This window comes from Camelus bactrianus, chromosome 27 (genome assembly GCF_048773025.1).
Source record: "Camelus bactrianus isolate YW-2024 breed Bactrian camel chromosome 27, ASM4877302v1, whole genome shotgun sequence".
Lineage (NCBI taxonomy): Eukaryota > Metazoa > Chordata > Mammalia > Artiodactyla > Camelidae > Camelus > Camelus bactrianus.
The window spans coordinates 28,871,000-28,891,842 of record NC_133565.1 but is presented as its reverse complement, the minus strand read 5'-3'; the positions used below and the strand labels follow the sequence as shown (position 1 = coordinate 28,891,842).

General features: G+C 45.9%; 1 protein-coding gene across 6 annotated transcripts in view; it reads left to right on the top strand.

Annotated features, from left to right (window-relative positions):
• IL16 (interleukin 16) overlaps positions 1–20,843 on the top strand; it is a 101,729-nt gene that overhangs the window by 22,314 nt on the left and 58,572 nt on the right. For all 6 annotated transcript variants that reach the window (XM_074354264.1, XM_074354263.1, XM_074354265.1 and 3 more), the window contains one exon: positions 11,190–11,602. In XM_074354264.1, coding sequence (XP_074210365.1) covers positions 11,190–11,602 — 413 coding nt within the window. The remainder of the gene's footprint in view (positions 1–11,189; positions 11,603–20,843) is intronic.

Below are 20,843 nucleotides of genomic sequence, written 5' to 3'. Positions count from 1 at the left end.
CAGGGAAAGCCACGAATATGTGAAAAGATTCAGAGGCTCAGTAGGGACCTCAACGAGGAACCTAAGCAAATCCCCTTAAATAGAATCACTGTAAGAAATCAGGGCAAACCTTAGGATAGTGGTTTTCCAACGTGACCCATCAGTGGACTGAAAATCAACTTAGTGGGTTGAGATCAATTCTTTTTAAATAGATAAAGAAGAATAGAGCTTATCAGAATGCATCAGGTTCTTAGCAAAATCATTTTTATATTATCTTTCTCATGTTTTTACATTATTATACCATGGTAAGTATATTATTTCACGAAACTTTTGTTTTAGTTGTATGTATGTATTCACTGATATTTATATATGTATATATCCTCCGTGTATTTATGTGGTGTGTATAATGATATAAAGTGTAAATTCTTACCATAAGCCATGGTTTATAGACTTTGAGAAGCGGCACTGTAGAACGCTGAGTGGGGATTTGGCAGCTGGGTGGGATTTGGAGGCAGAGATGTGTTGGGAGAGCATTTTAAGTCCCAGTTACACCTGATCTTCTCTTTTAACAAGATGGCCTTCTCCCCATCACCCAAGGCAGGGATCCCGGATCCAAGTCAGCTGTGAGGTAGTTAAACCTCACTCATTGTTCTTAACAGGAGTTTGAAATAATATGAATGGTAAAAATAATCTTGTAAGAGGTAATACACAGTGTCCCGCAAACAGCCATTGGCTCTGAACTGCAGTCTGAGAAGGGGGGTCAGGAAGAAGGGAGAGGGTTCCCAGCACCTGGAGGGAGAGGCGTCGGATACCGTGTCTTCCCTGGGGTGAATGAAAAGGAAACATCTACGTTCAAATCTCACTTTCAAAAGTTCTTCACAGAGCCACCAATAATATAAAACTATAGAATGTAAAACCTCTGATTCATCAAGGAGGACAAGAAAGAGTGAATGATGATTTGCCTGGAAAACAAAAACAAACAAACAAAAAAAAGAGGCAATAAGAAGCCAAGTAAAGAGGACAGAACAAAACATGTCGAAAGAAGACATTTCAATGAAGATATAAGGTTGCACATTAAATGTGTACAAGGTACATGGGACATAGGACAAGATATAAGGTTATATATTAAAAAGGAAGATGCCCAGATTCTGCTTAAAAAGAGAGAAATGAAAAAACCCAAAGAAACAAACACTCCCTCTCAATCCAATTACATCCCACTTGTAAGAGACACGTTTAAAACTAAATCACATGAAGTTAAAAATAAAGGGGTGGGCAAAACCCATGCAAATGCAGATAAGAAAGTCGGGTAACCATGTTAATTCTGTCAGACAAAATAAAAACTGAGGCAACTGTGAAACAGATCAAGAGGTACTTTTTACAAAAAGATCAAAGAAGAACACACAGTGGAGATATGAAAATCAGAGAACTTTATGCACCTAATAAAGGCATTGAAATATGTAAAACAAACATTTTTGGAAATATATTACAGATAATGGTGCCAACTTTCAATGCACTCTAAGCTTTTTTTAGATTCTTTAGACAAAATGTAAAGAGTTGATGACTTGTAAGATTGAGTCTATACATACATATGTATTTTAATATCATATTTGAAACTCCAAACAGAATAATCATTCTTTTCAAATGTGCACAGAACATTTAAAACTTCAGCCACATTGCATACTGGCTTACAGAATAGCCTCAATAAATCCCAACAAATAAAAAGTGTCCAGGACACATCCTGTGGACACAATGCAATTAAATTGGAATTTTCTAATAAAAAAAATTGCAAGAACAACAAGGCTAAATCTTGGAAATTTAACCACAAGAAATTAACAATAACAGCAGCAGCTTCTAAAAGAACTGAGCTTAAGTTCGAAATCAAAATTGCAGTTACAGTCCATCTCTAAAATAACAACAATCAGAGCATCACGTTTCAAAATTCATGGGTTGTGGCCAAAGGGATATTCAGAGGAGAATTTCTAACTTTTTATAATAATGATGATGATGACAATGGTGGCAATAATAGCCAGTCAGCAAACTCTACTAAGGGATTTACATCCAGTGTCTCCATTTGTTATCACACAGTTGCTCTGAGGTGGCTCCTAAGGTCATCCCCATTTTACAGACAACAAAACTGAGTCACAGAAAAGTTAAGTAGATTTGCAAGGTCAGACCCTTAGTAAATAATCGGACTGGGATTTGAACCCAGATCTAGTTGGGCTCTAAGCCAGAGCAGGTCACCCCTGCATGATATGCTCTCCTTGTAAAACAGAAACAGTGGATTTTGGAAAGTGAATATTAAGCTCTAGAAGCTGGAGAAAAGAACAAGATAAACAGAAGAAAAATAGGAGGGAAAAAGTAGTAAAACTCAAGCAGAAATAAATACATTGGAAAGCGAGCCAGAAAGAGTAGATGTTTTCTCACTAATTCTAAGAATGAGTCCTTTGAAAGGATGGATAGAACAGATCTTTTCAATCAAAGTAAATCAAAGCAAAGAAGAAGGAGGACCAACGGAAAGGCACAACTTTGGCCACAAGAGACAGAGCATGTGTGTACAGTTTCAGAGAAAACATTTTAAATTGTGGGTCTATAATGGACAACTCTTACTAATGAATTTGAAAATCTGGCCAGAGGGTCTATGAAGACAATGTCAGGGATCCACATTGCCAAAGGAAAAGTTTTTTTAAAAAAATTGAATAGACCAGTAACCAAGGAAATGATGGAAAATTTCAAAGAACCACCTCAAAAGTGATGCCAGCACCAAAAGATTTTATGGAAAACGACTTCAGACTTTCACTGGGTATATTTTAAGCTAGTAAACTATTTCAGAGAGTAGGCAGTTATGCCGGGGCTCCCAATTCCTTTTACAACACCAGCACAACCTAAGACAGCAGAAAACAAGATGACAGGACATTGCTGTTCGTGAGCATAGATACAAAGAGCCTAAATCCCATTCTCAAAAGAATTGCGCACTTGGATCCAATGGGATCAAAATATAGGGGGCTCAGTCTTAAGAAAGCCAGTAATTTGTGTCTTCACACTGAGAACTCAAAAGAAGAATGTTACACAGGAGGGCCAAAGAGCTGAAAAAGCATTTAATAAGCAACATCCATTCTTGGAGGAAATACTTCCCAAATTACAAGTAGTAGGCTATTTCCTTAATATAATAAAAAAATTTTTTTTTTCTTGATCTAGGCATCAATAGCCTTCTTACCATAAAAATAGAGAATTTCTATTAATGTCTAGAAGGAACTACTCTATTGTAGCCATTATTTACTAAAGCTCTGGAAACTTTAGGCAGTAAACTTAGAAAATAATGAAATAAGTGGTATAAATATTTTAAAATGAGGCAAGTTTATTAACATTCAGAAATCACGATTGGAAATGCAAGAGAAACTATTGAATAGTTTCTGGCATAACAGAGATCTGTAAGGTTGCCAGTTATGAAATCAATATATAAAAGCTACAACTTACTTATAGATAAGCAATAACCAATTAGGAAAAAGTATTTTACAGATGATTCCATTCAATATAGGAACATAATGCTGAGGGAAAAATGTATTTAAAGTCTAATATGAAGAAAAATGCAAAATTGGATTGAAGGTCTAAAAAGAAAATCTGAACAAATATAGAAACAAAACAACAATTAAAAAAGTGTTCCTGGATGGGAAGACTTTCTTCCCAAATTCATCTGTAAATCTGAGGCCGTCTCAATAAACGTTTCATCCCGATATTTTCAAACCTGAGAAAATTATTATAAGGTTAATCAGAATGCCTAGTTAACAAAAATTAGCCATAAATTTCAGTTTTATTCTTCAAAATAGAAAGCTTAATTTTTTTGGTTCTAATTGGGGTACACGATTATTGTCAAAAGAAATCTGGAATAGGAAATTGTTAAGTAGAACAGAAAAGCTCTTTGTAAATACCTTTCCCCCCCAGCACCTTACTGCACCTTCCAAACAAAATTATTAACAGTTTGGTGTTTATTCATACAAGTACATTTTTATAACCCAAACCAGTTGATACGGGTATTTTATGGTGTTTCTTAGTTTTGCCGTGTGCCGTGGGCCTCTTTCCATATCTGCGTATTTTAGTCTTGGTGTTGGTTGCATCGTGTCCCATTGTGTCAGTGCTCCATAGCATACTGAATAAAATCTCTCACTGATGTACATGTAGGTTGCTTCCACTATTTTACTTCTTTTTGAGTAAATTTTTTTTTTCTTTTTTAGTCCATGTTACGGGTCAGGCGCTCAGCTGAGTCCTTCTCCGAACTGTTTGCTTTCATTCTCACAGTGGTTGGCATCGTTATCTCTGCTCTGTGGGTGACCACCCAAGCCAGAACGGAGTTCAGTACCTTGCTTGAGGTCACACAGGTAATATGGGGCAGACCTCCAGAGTCTGAACCCTCCGCCAGGATGTTTGTACACCTGCTTGTCACTCCTCCCAGTTACAAACACCCGTGAGGAGGACTTTGTGTAGCTGACTGCTTGCTTCACTTGCAACAGCGTTTATTGAGGGTCTCCTGTAGGTGAAGCCCTGCTCCAGGCACTGAGACTTAATGAGGAACCAGCCTTAGCCAGTCCCCCCCAGAACAGTGGTGGGTGATGTGCCTTTCTCCAGTGTATCTAGGCTCTTCTTGAGGTTAATTATGTTTTCAGCCTTTACCATCTGGGAGGGAATACATGCTAAGGGGAATAGCCCTGTGCATCTCCATCCTTCGTCTCAGAGGCCTGGGCTTTGGCGCATTTGTACCTACGTGTTGATGGGTTCGATCGCCTTCCAGGATGCTGAAAGCGCGGTGGCCCGTCTGAGGACCTCTTACACGTGTCTTCAGGATTTTCCCCAGGAGCAGATTCTAGAATTTCCTTTTTTTTTTTTTTAATGAGAGGGAGGTAAGTAGGTTTGTTTATTTATATTTGGGGGAGGTACTGGGGATTGAACCCAGGACCTTGTGCATGCTAAGCATGTGCTCTACCACTTGAGCTATACCCTCCCCACTAGAATGTCTTTCTGATGTTCTAACTTGTCATCTACTCTGAAGAGCAGCCCACTGCAGCCCCTTGTCCCTCTGATGTCAGTTGGTCACCTGGAGTCCTTCATTCTGTGGGCCTAGATGGGGTGTTTCCCCTGGTGTATTAGGGTTCTACAAAGAAACAAACCAATAGGAGATAGATAGATAGATAGAGATAGATGGATAGACAGATGGACAGATAGACAGATAGATGATAGATAGATATAAAGAAGGAGATTTATTATGAGGGATTGGCTCATATGATTATGGAGGCTGAGAAGTCCTACGATCGGCTATCTGTGAGTCGGAGGCCCAGGAAAGCTGGCGATACAGTCCAGTCCAAACCCAAAGGCCTGAGAACCAGGGGAGCCAACGGTGTAAGTCCTGGTCTGTGTCCAAAGGCCCAAGAGCCAGGTGTCCAAGAGCCGGAGAGGATGGCTGTCCCAGCTCCAGCAGAGAGAGTGATTTTTCCCTTTCTTCACCTTTTCCTTCTGTTCAGTCCCTCAAGGGAGAGGGGCAGATCTTCTTTACTGAGTCTATGGATTCAAATGTTAATCTCTTCTGGAAATGCCCTCACAGACACACCCAGAAATAATGTTTTCCCAGGTATCTGAGCACCCATTGGCCCGATCGAGCTGACACAGAAAATTAACCATCACACCTGGGAACATGTCACTTTATATTGGTGTGGGAAAGGTCAACTGAAGACAGAGGGACCTTTGAGATGTTCACCCATCATTCATTCATTCACTGGATGTGCAAATGCCCTGCTCTGTGCCAAGCCCCGGCAGAGCTCTGGGACATGGTCTCCCGTCCTGGAGGTTACTGTGCCGAGGAAGAAAGACCGAGAGTATAAAACTAACTTCAACACAACCTGCCCTCTTTACCATTTGGGAAGGAGACTGTGAGGCACTGTGCCATTTGTCTGGTCCTGTGAACAATGTATACAGACACACACCATTGGTCCCAGCCACCGATCACACAGAATCCTATAAAAGATACTCTTTTAGAAAAAGCAGGAGCCATAAATTTCTTCCCTTCATTTCTTATCTCTGAGTCACTCTTCAGTTCAAGACCAAAAATACCCCCTGGGCCAGAGTGACCAAACTTGAAAAACTGCCTTTGATATAGAACACTGTGGAAGAATTCAGAAATGTGAAACACATTTTATCAACGAGTTCCCCTTTCTCCATATGGTTAGTCACCCTCTCGAAGTTCTCCAGTGAATTAAGTGTATTTTAACCAGATGGAAACAGTGTGGCCTTTCCTCCAGCGGGTGAGGTTTGCCCTGCGTGGAACATAGTTGTTTTTCTCAGCAAGTGCTCGCTGCATGAACAGATGAAAACAAAGGAAAGAGAGAAGGAGAGAAGGTGGCACTTACTGACCCTTCCCCGCCAGGCACACGATCTGGGAGTTTTTCAAGCTCCTTTAAAGGAGGAACCATTCATTTCACTGCGCTGAGCTTTTCTGTACAGATGACAGCTCGGCCAAGGTTGGTCTAAACATATGTGGAAAGCTGTGGCGATGAGTCAGCCCTTATCCCTTTTGGCTGTGAGATCCTCTCCTATGCGTGAGGGGGAGCCCCTACCGGCCCGAGCGTTCTATTGGAAGGTTTACCTAAAGAGCAAATACTCTCCTGGCGTCGGGGGAGAGGCCTCTGCAGAGCAGGAGAGCCGTTTCCTGGGGCAAAGCGGGTCCTTTGGATTTTTCTGCTGGGAAGTGGGAGCGGCTGGTGCTCTTTGCTTAGTCCTGTCAGAAACCATAGCTGTGCTTTCCCGGGAAGCCTCTGGAAGGGACCCACCAGATCCACTGGGGGCAGAGCAGATCTGACAAGAGTCTGGCAAGTGCCTGTGGAGCCCAGGGCACAATCAGAGAAAGCTCCTGAGTTCTGACCTTTGAAAGGGGGCTGGAGTTGGGGAAGGGCACGGGCTTGCCCCCAAGCTCTGCTGACGTTTGGTTCCATTAGGGAGCAAGAGCTGGTTCCAGTGTCCTGAGCACAATTACCAAGCTAAGCTGAACCATGTGACCACGGCACTGTGTTTTCAATTACTCCCCCTGCTCTCTCTCTCTCTCTCCCTCCTCTCTCTCCTCTCCTTCTCTATGCCAGGCCTCGGGGGAACGCAGTATCCCACAGAAGTCCAGTCCTGGCTTCTCCTCTACAACCCTTCTGCAGTCATTCCCTTTAGTTTTTAACACTTTCCTTAATGACAAGGTTCATTCTGCAAAGCATCTTTGCTCTGGACCAGAGGGTTAATTCCCTCCCCTGTGGTGCATCATTGCCAGTCTCCCATCCCACGTGAGAGCCAAGGCCACAGAAAGTCCCAGTGCTCTCTGCAGAAGCTTATTTGGAAACACTGACAGTACTCATCAGACACTCCTGCAGTGGTCCACTGGGATTAGCCTGGTTTCCACCACGGAGTTCGAGCCCTCTGGTCTCCTAAATCCTACGTGCAGCCAACTTTTCTACCGCTGAGTGAAGCACACAGCCTTGTACCTGTGTCCCAAAGGTCCCCAAATGTTGATGTTCCAGAAAATGACCAGTGATTGAGTTTCCCTTTGCTGGGATACCTGCTGCAGGCTAAGGAGGGTGTGGAGGAGAAAGGGAATTGGGTTTGAATTCTAAGAGTCCATGCGGACTGTGGCAATGCCTGGTGAAAAAAGAACACAAGAGGCTTTTATACCAGAGCCAGGCACTGAAGGAGAGAGGAGTTTGGGCCTTGACTGGGGGTGACCAGCTCCTCTTCTGGGCTTAGGATGGAATAAAGGACAGTTTTAAAAAGCCTCTTGGTCCTTAAATGTCTCTGTTTTCCATAACTTATGCCAGTGGCATCAGACAGAAGAAAAACTATGCCAGGAGGATTCTTTTTAAGCAAAAAAGGAGAGGTTTCATTAGTTTGCATAAGTGAATGGATAGCGAGCGTGGCTTCAGGCATGGCTGCATCTGGGTGCTTATGTTGTATCATCTAGACCCGTCCTTCACATTCTTTCTCTCGATCTTCCTTCCTCTCCCTCTTTTGCTTCCTCTGTGAATTCTGTACCTTCTGTGTTGGCTTCACTCTTAGGAAGCCCTTTTTACATGGTGGCCCTCAGCAGCTCCATGTGTATATCCTCCCTGTAGAGCATGAACAAAAGTCCAGAAGGATTTTAAATTCTGATTATCTTTCAGTATTTCAAATGCCTAATGAACTGTGGACAGTGCTGGCTGTGACCAACACACACACACACACACACACACACACACACACACACACACACACACACACACACACACACATTCTGCTTTCTCCATGAGTCCCAGGTGAACTATGGGGAGTCCTCATTAATGCTGAACAAAATGCACAGAGGGTTGGATATATTCATCCTTACAGTGATGCTGGTGTTGAGAGCTGCTGGCTCCGGGAAGGTGGATTGGTGGAATGCAGAAGAACTCCCGTGTTGGGGGATGGTGGCAGGAAGGAGAGCATTTACAGTTTGGGTTTGAAAGGTGACATCTGGAAGTAAAGGCAAATAATAAAAAGGAAAAAAGGACGATTCTAAAAGCTTGAGTTCTTTGTATTCTTCAGCCAAGAGATCTGAGCATTGATATTCAGGTTAATAAATCCTCTAGAAAGAAAGCAGGTTTTGGGCAAGCAGACCATGCCCTCTGGGCTTGGGTTCATGTCTTTGGTGCAGGTAAAATGCAGAACTGATCAAAGAGAGTTTTTGTGGTTTTCGGGGAAGGAAGCAGACTCTGGGCTGTGGCTTAAAGGGGAGGTGAGCCTTTGGACAGAAAGTACGGACCATAAAATGTTTGTTCGAGAAGGTAGGAAGGGCTGAGTCCACTGCCAGCCTTGTGCCTGTTGATAACAGCACTGTGTTGTACACTAAAAAAATCTGTTAAGGTGGCAGATCTCATGTTAAGTGTTCTTACCATAATAAAGAGAAAGAAAGAAAAAAGAAGATATGAAGGGGATCAAAGAGAGGCAGGTAACAGGAGGAGGGCGTGGATTCAACACATAGTTTTTAAAAGACAAACAATTTGAGTGTGTTTACACGTTGATGATAAAACCCAGAACAGAGGGCGAAGTTGAGGCTGAAGAGGTTAATATCAGCGGCAGCGTGGAGCCACCACGAAGATGCAGGCGAGCTCCAGAGTTAGACTGCCTGGTTGAAGGCCTTCGTTGACTGAGTTCTTAGCTGTGTGAGCTTGGGAAAGTTACTTAACCTCTCTGTGCCTCCGTTATCTTTTTTTGTAAAATGAGGATATCTGTGGAGCCTATAAAGGATTTGGTGAGGACTGAGTGGTAAAGCAATTAGAACAGTACATCACAAGCACTAAATAAATGTTAGCTGTCATTATTTTTATTGTTGCTAAGCCTAAGGAGACTGAGGAGTGGGACCCAGAGAACAGATGGGTGGATTGGCCTCAAGAGGAGGGCAGAAGTCTCACTCTAAAGGGAATGTACAGGTATGTATGGATGGCAGATGGATTTGTAAATTCAGTGGTGGAAAGTTGGGGGCTTCCTACCTGAGAACTTCTGTGTTTCTCTGAAGCAGAAGGTGACATTATCTGTTTACGATGAGGAGAGAGGTAAATCTAGTTCTGCAGAGAGTGAAGTTCTGAAACAGTCGTTACTGGGAACGTACGATTGGGTTAACCATGGACGCACGCACTGTACAGTTGCTGGCTGGAGCCGGAGGCCCAGTTGTTGACCATGAATGTTTCACGGTGCCAATCTGCTCGGGAGTGGAAGTGTCTGTCCCCTGCAGGGCTCGGAAGCCTGCAAGCAGGCGTGGAACTCAGTAGAGGACTGGATTCACCTGTGCTTGGGGCTTTGCTGTTATCTGAGACGGAAGGACGGAGGCCAGGACTTTGGCAAGAGGGTGCTTGATGAAATGGACCGACACTGAATTAACTTACACTAAAGCACTAAGAAGGGTGTCGTGTATATAGTAGGCTCTCCAGTGGTTTCTCGTTCATTCATTTTAATTTGTTGCTATTGGTTGCTGTAGGTGGTTGGTGGATGAATTGATGAAACTAAAATGCTAATACAGAGAACAATAAAATGGGGCAACTGGGTATTGAAAAACACTGTCTTCTTTTAAGAGGAAGTTCTCTTTGGGGGATTATATAACGTGCAAGGGCTCCTACTTAATGAAACGTTGGAAGGTCTCTGCTCAGACGGCAACACCCGCGGGCCAAGAGCACCCACGGTTTGTCACTCCGGCAGCAGGCTCTGTTCTGTGGCTTGGGCCTGAGCCAGAGCTTCTTTGGGCCCAGAGCTCCTTTCACCGCCTGCCTCGTGGAGACCGAATCCATGGTCTGCGCCTCTTGACGGATAGATGGAGACAGCCTTTGATCCGTCAGCCTGTGAGAGTTTGGCCCCCCGGTGGGGACAGGCGACCGAGCAGGAGACCAAGCCTGGCTGCAGTGCCGGCCAGGGGTGACCTCGGTCCCAGGGCAGGGTGCGCAGGTTGGCCAGGCGCCTGTTGTGTGCTCAGCCCTGCGGCGCGCGCTGACCGTGCCTCCCCTTCTTCTGCACTCAGACGGCTGTGGGTGTCAGCATCAGGCAAGATGCCCAACTTCCCTGGTTCGTAGGCTCTTCATCTGAGAATTGAGGGCACGAACACCAATAGTCTTCCAGGCTGGGCTCCGTGAATTCTCGGGTTTCCTTGGAGATGCTGCAGGAGTGACCAGGGGTAGCAGAAGGGGACAGGAAAGTGTGGCTTAGTTTCCTTCTACCCTCTCTGTGCCCACCTCCCCCACCCCGGCCCACTGACCTACTGTATAGTCCAGAGTCCCCTGTAGACTTTTATTTGAAGAATGGTTTTTATGTTTAAAAATCACAAAGCACAGGTCGCTAGGACCTCAAAGGCCCTCCTGTGACTCTGATCACCGGCTCTTCTGTGAAAGCTCTTTGTGGCTCTGGGTTTGCGCCTCCCTTCTCTGTGCCTCAGTGTCCCCATCTGTAGAATGAGGGCTCGGATAAGAGAAGCTCCGTCTTCCAGAAGCCTGGGGGTGCAGGACGTGGTAAACACTTGGATTCACCAAACCCTTACGGCGGCACCTGGAAGGACCAGTGACACTGAATGACGATCTCCCATCTGTCCTGTTTCACGGGCACCGTGCTGGGCACTGGTCTCAGCTCCAGGATTCTTGTCTGGCTCCACGTGCCAGCAGCAAGTCACATGGCTTCTTCCTGTTTTCTCTTCCCTCCAGGGACGCATGAAGTGGTGGCTAAGCCCAGTCCAGTCACCAGCCGTCAGCCAAGGGCCAGAGATCAGGAACGAAAGAAAGGCAGCTTTACTTCCTCTCTGAGGATGGAGCCGCATAGCCGTTCGGGAAAGAGCAGAAAATCCACAAAATTCCGGTCGCTCTCCCGGTCCCTGATCCTCTGTAATGCTAAGACCAGTGACGACGGCTCAAGCCCTGATGAGAAATATCCGGATCCTTTTGAGATTTCCCTGGGCCAGGGCAAGGAGGGGATTTTCCACTCCTCTGTGCAGCTGGCAGACACGTCGGAGGCTGGGCCCGGCAGTGTTCCTGATCTCACGCTGCCCTCCGAGGCCGCTCAGCTCCAGGCAGCTGGGAGTGATCGAGGCAAGAACTGCAGGAGAATGTTCTTCATGAAGGTATGTCCAGGAGCTGTGGGGCCGGAGGAGCCCACCGTTGGCTTCCGGTGCTGTGAATTAAAGTCTTCGAACCCCTTTATGCCAAAGTCAGGAAGGCACAGCGTTCTGTGACCGAGAGCAGGGAAGCAGTTGAGGCAGGGCCCAGTGGAATATGAGTGAGCACAGCAGTGAACAAGCTCAGCTGACCTTCCTGCTGGAGCGGTCCGTTGAGGTGCTGTGTCAGCTCAAGGTAAACTGAGCCTCAATCCCTGCTGGAAAATGCCAGGTGCAACACAACAGTCAGTACACTGGGAAGGTCTCGTCCCCAGACAGCAGATAGCCAGCATCCCACAGGCAGCTCAGATCACAGCCAGCGGAGAACCTGATGGAAGCTGACAGGTGGGGCCCGGGCAGAGGAGGAGCCCTTATGTCCAGCTGGGCTGGGAGTGCAGGCTGAGCGAGTTTGCTCCTGCCACGTCCGGCAGCCGTGTCACTGCTGAAGGTGACAAGCGGAGCCATAAGGGAGAGAGGGAAAGCTAAGTAAGGTTAGGAGACCTGCCAAAATTCAGAACGTTTTCCGTTGGACCGTATTTCAATATTTGCTATCACAGCAAGGTGGAAATTGCAGGGTACCGCGAGGTAGAGGCTGATTAAAGAATTTTACTCTCGGATTGTTCTCTGTCAAGTAGTGCGTATTCAGCCTCCCGTCAAAGGTGGGATTCTTCTCAAGGGTCCGAGCAGCCCTGAACCTTGGAGCCAGTGCGGCGTGCTCAGCGATGGGCCAGCCCAGAGGGGCTTCCTGCACCCCTTCCCGCCCAGTCCTGCTGGGCACAGTCGCGTGACCATCAGCAGCAAATAGGGAAAGCATTCTGGTACCTTTGGAGGGAATTCAGTGCTTTGGCACAACTTGCCTCCTCGAGGAGGAAAATCGTTGCTTAACATGTGTATAATAACGAACATCATGTAACGTTATGTAACAGGTTAGCAGGTCAGGCCCAATCGTCTCCAGACACAGTGGCCTCCAGGAGGCCCCACCCAGCAGAGGCTGCTCCATCTCCGCCAAGGTGGTGTCTGTTGATATGACCTGAACTCACCCGACAAGATAGAAGGAGGGACCAGCAGCCCACTGGGTTTGCCAGTGTGGGGGCGGGCTGGCCAGGCTCTGGGTTTGCCACAAATATGACAAGTTTACAGTCCACCAATTGAGAGCCAAGTTTATTAATGATAATACTGATTGGTCCAGGTTAGAGCTCAGATAAATGTAATTTAAAAATCATTTTGAGACTCTAGTGGACTCCAAGAATGAACTTTTACTTGCTTCTATTTAATTGCACGAGCATTTCCTGAGCACCTGTTATGTGCCAGGCACTGTGGGGGTCCAGCCCATGCCTTCAAGGAACTTGTCTAAACTGGAGTAAAGAGATACACTCCAGGAGGGCTGCAGGGAGCTCAGAAGGAGGGGGCATGTCTATGGGGGTGGGCGTCAGTGCCTGCAGTAAATCTATATGGAGTACTGACCCATGTCAGGCCCGGTTCTGGGGAGTGAGCCAAACGACTCAGTCCCTGCCCTTGGGCAGCTTTTATTCTGCTTGGGGGATAGAGATGGTGGCCAATTAGCATATGATGTAATATGAAATAGGGAGGGGCTCTGGGGAAATGACACGATAAAGGGATAGAGAGTGAGGAGAAGGAATCACTGCCCTTTTTGAAAAGGCGATCATGACAGCTTCTCCAAAGAGGTGACATGTGAGCCAGGACCTGCATGAGTGGAGCGGAGGAGGGCATCATCTGAACATCTGGGGGAAGAGCATTCCAGGCGGAGGGAACAGCATGTGCAAAGACATGAGGAGAGGAGTGTGCAGGTGGAGCACAGAGGAGAAGAGCATGCATGGGGTACCCAGGGAAGGGGAAGGGGGGAGATGGAGTTGGCTTGGTAGCCAGGCACCACGCGTGGAATTTTATTCTAAAAAGGATGGGAAAATGTCAGAAGACTGAGCAGGGGAGTGACATGATCCTTTTAAGGAGCACGCTGGCTGCTGAGCCGAGGATGGAGCGTAGGGAGGCCGGTTAGCAGAGCTACAACAGTAACCCAGGTTGGAAATGACGTAGCTTGGATGGAGGGGGTTGTGATGGAGGACCTGAGAATGGTCAGGGTAGGCATTTGTTTTCAAGGCAAAGCCAACAGCATTTGTGGATGGAAGGATGTAGGGTGTGAGAGGATGTGAGGCATTAAGTTTAATGGCAAGATTTGACCTGACCAACCCCAGGGAAAGGAGATGGCGTGTTCTAAGATGGGAAACACTTGGGGCTGTGAAATGATCGGGAAAAGGTGAGATGTTCCCCGAGGGACACAGCATTTGACAAAGCAGGATTGGGTTGGAGAGAATCCCGGGCGGAGGGAACTGCACAAGCAAAGACGGGGAGGTGAGATGCACCGAGTGCTTATGCGGGGGCCACCGTCCCCAGGAGAGTGTGTCTGGAGCTCTGTTCTGGGCACCCGGCCAGGGGCAGGAGTCTGGAGTCCTGGGGAAGCTGGATGAACGGGCACGAGGGAGGAAACTGGCAAGGGGTCATGGACAAGCTGCACCTTTTTCATCTTTCTGTGATCTGCATGTGCACCATACTTTGGTTTAAAAAATGTTTTTACAGCTCTATCTCATTGTCCCCTTCCCACCTGAACCTTGGGAGTAGGTGGTCACAGCAGCATTAGTATGTCTCAGGGGCAGTGGCTCAAGGCTAGGGGTGCGGGCTCACTAGTCTGACTGCTTGGGTTTGAGTCCAGCTTTTCCATTTAGTAGCTGTGTGATCCTGGACAATTCACTTTACCTCTCTGTGCCTCCATTTTCTCATCCACTAAATAAATGGAGAACGTCAATAATAAAATACACTTCGTATGAGTTTTATGAGGATAAAGTTATAAGTATTTACAATGAGAAAATCTACCTAAAACAGTGCACATAGTAATTGCTTAATAAATACTATTATTATTATTTTTATTATTTCTGTTTTAGGGTGGGGACACTGGCTGACACTGATAATGAAGTAGTGAATGAATTCAGTAGCATTTACTGAGTGCCTTCAGACATGTGTCAGACAATGGGCAAGACTTGTAGCTTTGCGGTGCTCATAGGCTAACGATGAAGACAGGAGGAAACGGGTCCGTCCTGTTTCAGGGCGTGGCTACAGATCTGTAAGGGAAATCGTAGGGACGCTAAGGAGGAATATGCAGCTCTGTCTGGGGAGGGGCATCCTAGAGAAGGCAAAAGCGGGATCTCCAAGTAGACAAGTCAAATCCAGATCATAGCGGTGCAAATGGGCAGAGGGACATGAAGGGGGACTCAGGCTGGAAAGAAGTTTATTTGCTGAGGAGGGGTCGGGGCAGAAGTGCACATTGAGTCAGGTTTGAGGCAGGGATGACCTGGGAAGGCAGAGAGGGGTATTGGTCAGCTCAGAACCCAGGATCTTCTTTTCTTTTTAAGGACCACAGGTGATCTTTTACCATCTATTAATGAGTTCTAAGCAAGTGAGGGTTTCAGTTGCCTGAGCAGGTCCCTTATCAAAAGTGCCAGGGCACAGACTCACAGACATAGAGAACAGACTTGCGGTTAGCAAGGGGTAGAGCGGGTGGGAAGGCATAAATTAGGAATTTGAAATTGGCACCTTTTGGGGAATGATGGAAATATTAGCTATCTTGATTATGGTGGTGGTTTCATTGGTATATACATCTATCAAAACTCATCAAATTGTACTTTTGAAGTATATGTACTTTACTGTACAGGAATCATACCGCAGCAAAGGCGTTAAAAAAAGAAGTGCCAGGGCAGGAAGGTCAGAGGTGACAACTGGCCCCAGTATCTTTTCTGGAGGAGCCTCTGTGTACTCAGTAACGCCCCCCTCCCTCTCCCTTCTCGCAGGGACACTCTAGTCCCCGCCCTGCTCCTGCCCTGCCCTGCACCCAGGCGTGACTCAGTTGGCCCAGATGGACTCCTCAGCTTCCAGCAATGCCATGGTTACATGGATTTCAAAACAACATCTGGAAAGAGGCCCTGTGACATCAGCCTCTCCTCTAGAAACGCCTAATATGAAAATTAAAAAGGAGGAAGTTAGATAAACAGCCAACTGAAAAAAAAAAGCCTTATTGGATGTGTTGTGTTTGGCGCAACTGGGACGAAGTAAATCACCGCCCAGGGCTGTGCCCCGGCTGGGCAGGGATGTGCCGAATCTGGAGTAAGCATTTGAATCTGTCCTGGGCATTCAGGGATCGGTGGGGCTCCTTCCTCAGGGGGAGCTTCCAGACCCCTGAGATGCATTCAAGGGGAAGAATGTTAAAAGCCAGATTCCCCAACCTAGCAAAGACAAATGCGATTTACTGAGACCTTTCAAAGGTGGGGATGCACAGACTCCTTGGCTGCTCCAGACCCATGGTCTTTGTCCGAATGAAAAGAGGATTTTCAAATGCCCTTTAAGTAGGATGCTGATGCCAAAGGGAAGGAAGCCCAGTCAGGTGGGACTGAAGCTTGCCCAAACCGGCCTCTCTTTCCCTCCTCATCCCTTTTCCTTTGTTTCCCAGACGCTGGCAAAGCACCTGCTATGAGCTATCCTCTGGGGATGGAGAAACACATTTGATACTGTTCCTTCTCATAGGGAGCTTGCAGTCTAGAGAAGGGGACAGGGTGAGCATGATTAATCCTGTCCCTTGTCCCCTCCCCTGAGCTCCTTGTTCAGTTTTTTTTTTTTTTTTTTGATGGAAAGAGTCCCATACAGAGGGTGAGTCGTTGGGGAATTATATCCTCGAAGGAGCTGTCTAGGTTGTTTTTCATTTCCCCTGAGTGTTCTACAGGCGTAGGATTTATGTCCTTCTTTATGGGGCCTCCCTGGAGGTGAATGGGTCCAGCTCAGTCTGTGTAAAATGTAAGCAACCTTGAAACAGGAGAGTGAGCGAGGCCCAGCTGATGCTCCAGGAGGCTCAGCGAGTGTGGACGAAGGCTGTAGGCAGTGCTTCCCTGGAGGGAGCCAGACGGCGGGGTGTGCGGGGGGGATTGGGGCCAAAATGCAGAGGGAGACGGTGGGGGCAGGGGAGCCAAAGGAGGTGGTGGGAATGGGAGGGAGACACTTTTACACCCCACAGATCAAGCCCCACTCCAGACTTACTCGAGGTCCTTTTAAAGAAATTTTTGCCTACCTCAAGGTTGTAAAGATATTTTCCCATGATTCTTCTGGAGGCTTTGTCGTGTTATCTTTCACATTTGGATCTTTAATTCATATGAAGTCGATTTTTGTATACCTTGCATGATACACATTAAAAAAATTTTTTTTTCCTATGTGGCTATCCAGTTGATCCAGAACCATTTTTTGAAAAGCCTGTCCTTGCCCCACTGAATGTTAAAATAATATTGCATTCCTGAAATAAAATCAATTTAATCATGATATATTATCTTTTTTTATAAGTCAAGAACTAACTATTATCTATCTATCTATCTATCTGTCTAACTCTGATCTCCATTCTGAGCCATTAGCCTTTTTATTTTTTCCTTTTGGTTAGTGTTTGCATCGTGTATCTGTTTTCCTCTTTTTATCTTCAACCTTTGTTCACATATTTAAGGAATAGCTCATGTAAACAGCATGTAATTAGGTTATTTTTTTCCATCATACAATCTTTATTTTATAATAGTGAGTATTGATACCATTTCTATTTGATGTCATTTCAGGTATGTTTGGATCTGCCTGTACTCTCTTATTGTTTGGTTTCTAGTTGTCCCAAAAGTTTTAAACTTGTTTTTTACCCTCTCTTCTTTCCCTCTTTTAGATTAATATATATATATATTTACTACTCCATTTCCTCTTCAATTAGCTTGTTAGTTACACATTTTTTTTTTACCATTCTTTTAATCATTAAAATATACAAGCTATGTTCTTAATGTATTACAGTCTTACATAAGTTAGGACTTTTATCAGTTCTCAGACAACACTAAGACCTTAGAATATACAAGTCCATTTACACCAGCCTACTATTTTGACATTATCATCATGCATCTCAAGTCTACGTATTTTTAAAACTCAAGACCAGATCGTTATTACTGTTCTGTAGAGTTAACATTCACTTACATTAATGCACGTGCTCACCCGTTCCATCATTCTTCATCCCTTCCTGCATTTCTGGGCCTCTCATTGAGATCACTTCCCTTCTGCCTCTAACATGGGCAGGACCTGGGACAAGAGGACAAATGAAGATCTACATGTCAGATGTCTCAATGTTTAAAAGTTAAAAGTCAAGTTGAAAATATGTTCTGCCCTCCTACCTTGACAAACATACCTTTGTAAGTACTTGGATAGCCAAGTTCAAATAAGTTCTTGGATTGCTCAGCGTTCTGTGCTGGGTTATGAGGACACAGGGAGAGCCCTTTCCTGGCTCCTGGCCACTGGCCATGATCCCCTTTCTCCTACTACTCCCAGCACTGTCCAGTGGCACAAGTGGCCTCCATGCAAGCGTGTGGACACCTGCAGTTCTCTAACCATCAACCCCCACACCCCAGCACACAGCCACCCCGGCACCCCTCCTGCCTCGGTCTGTGCACACCAGTGATGTGATTTGCTCTTGAGAGGATAGACCAAGGGGAGAGAGATGGGGTTGGGGACACAAGGTCCCTTGATGCAATCTGATGCCTCCCACCTCATTTGTTTCTCAGTTTCTCTCCAGCTAAATATTAGCAGATCACCAAAGAGGCCTGAAGCCCAGTATTTATTCACCCTCGACTGGGAACTGGCACATGGTAATGGCTCTATAAATATTTGTGGAAAGAATGGTTGCATAAATGAGTATAATGAGGCCACCCTTAAGGCCGAGGGTCTATTGACACAGCCTGAGCTTGCACTGGTCTTTTGAGCCAACACATGGGTTTACATTGGACATTGCTTTGGGCATTCCCACTGCTTGGGGTCTGGAGTCACTGGACACTCGCTTTGGGAATAGAACAGCAGCAGATGAGACCAGAAGTGTGGGAGGTCCACCCTCTGGGGCTGCCCTCCTAAAAAGATGCAGAATGCTTTGATCCACATGGGAATGGCCTCTGTAGTGTGGAAAATCCTGTTTTTCTGTACAAATTCAAATGATCGGTTAGGCAAAGTCACCACTCACGCAGAGTGACTCAGGATGTGATGAGGTCAGGTCAGCTGCCTGAGTTTCTGGCATGTGCTGTTGGGTGGGGAGAGGGTGGTCAAGGCCCTCCATGAGCAGATGAGTCCCTTCGTTTTGCTGCCTCTGAGCAGCTCAGCCTGTGGCTTTGAGGCCCGGCCTCCCTTGGCAAGTGGGAAACCCAGTCCTTTGGCCGCTTGCCCCTTCCTGCCACAGAAGAGCAGCTTGTGGAGGCGGAGAGCAGCCACTGGGAGGGAAGCTTGGGGCTCCAGGACTCCCACGGAGCCAGCCACATCCCTGTGTGTTGGGGGGAGGGTGGGGACGGAGGCCAGGGCGGTCCACGTGCAGGAAACGGGCCGGGCGGCCCCCAGGTATGATTAACAGGCACTTGCTGTCTCCCAAACTCCACGTGCTTTCTGCTTGTTGTTTCCATTGTCAAAAGACATTTGGAGCGATCTGCCTGGAAGTTGGTCTTTTGAATCTCATTGGTTCTGATGGGACACCACTTGGTTGGTGGAAAGGAATTTGGTGGAAAGAAGCAGGAGGGGAAGAGAAATCGGGAAGAAGAAGTAAACTATCCACCTTTCCAGCTGTTTCTCAATATGGCCCCTCATGTGCACATTCCAAGCCGCCCCAGGCTTCTCCCTGTTCTTTGCATACAGCCCACTGGTGACCATCTCCGAGCTCTGCCCTTGCCGTCCCCTCCACTTGGAACACCTTCCTGACACTTACTCTCATGAATCCGCGTCGTAGTCATTCCCTAAGGCCCAGCGCCAACACAATATCTGCCGTGAAGCTTTTCCCGACCCTCCCTTTACCCTTTAGCGGCCACCATCCCTCCCTGAGACAGCCTTCTCCCTCTGGATTTCTGGGACATGCTGCCACAATTGTGTGTCACAGAAAGACGAATCTATATGTTCCCACTGAAGAATGAATGCTGGGTACTGGTGATAGGAGAGCGTCTGAAAGAATGTTAATAGCTGTGTAAGTTTCCATCACATGAATGTATCATAATTTATTTTATTTGTGTATATATATATATATATATACATACATACATACATACATACACACACATATTTTTATTGAAGTATAGTCAGCTTACAATGTTGTGCCAATGTCTGGTGTCCAGCACAAGGCTTCAGTCATGTATGAACATACATATATTCGTCTTCATTTTCTTTTTCACTGTAAGTTACTGCAAAGTATTGAATATAGTTCCCTGTGCTGTACGGTATGAACTTGTTACTGGTTGTTTCTAAGAATTTTTTCTTTGTCTTTAGGTTTTCAGGAGTTTAATTAGGAGGTATCTTGGTGTTAGTTTCTCTGGGTTTCTTGCATTTAATTCTCGAATCTCCGTTTGCTTCTTTCTTTACAAAACAAACCCCTTCTGTGTCTTGGTTGATTTCTCTTAATTTTTCATTCGTTTCGAGAGCCTTTGTGGAGATTGTTGAAGCACGTTTATGCTGGCTGCTTTGGAACCTTGTCAGACAGTTCTGACGTTTGATTCATCTCAGTACTGGCATCAGTGGTTGTCTTTTCTCATTCAAATCATATGTTCCTGATTCTTCTTTTAATTGAGGTATAGTTGATTTACAATATTGTGTTAATTTTTGGTGTACAAAGCAGTGACGCATTTATACATACATATACACATATATATGTATATGTACTCTTTTTCATATTCTTTTTCATTATAGGCCACTACAAGATATTGAATATGGTTCCTATTCCTGGTTTTTGTTGTTAGAAATGACTTTTAATTATATCTTGTCATTTTCATTATTATGTTGGAGTCTCTTGATCTGGTTTAAATTTTCCATTTTAGCAGGTGGCCACCTGCTTGCATTTGGTATATAGTTCTGGACTACTTTTGTGGGCTCTTGTTGTAATGGCATTTTCATCTTCAGAGCCCTCGCAGTGTTGTTCTGGTCTGCTTTGTGTTTCTGGCACTGCTAGAGCTCCTGCTTAACCCCCGCGGTTCTGCCTGCTGGGGTGGAGAGAGCTCCCCTGGCTTGCCTGGCATCCCCGGTGACCACCTGCCACTCAGGGTGGGGACGGGCAGAAGCTGCTGGGCCTGGGTCTCTTTTGCCGCTAGGTGGAGGGCAGGAAAATGAAGCACTCAGCCGA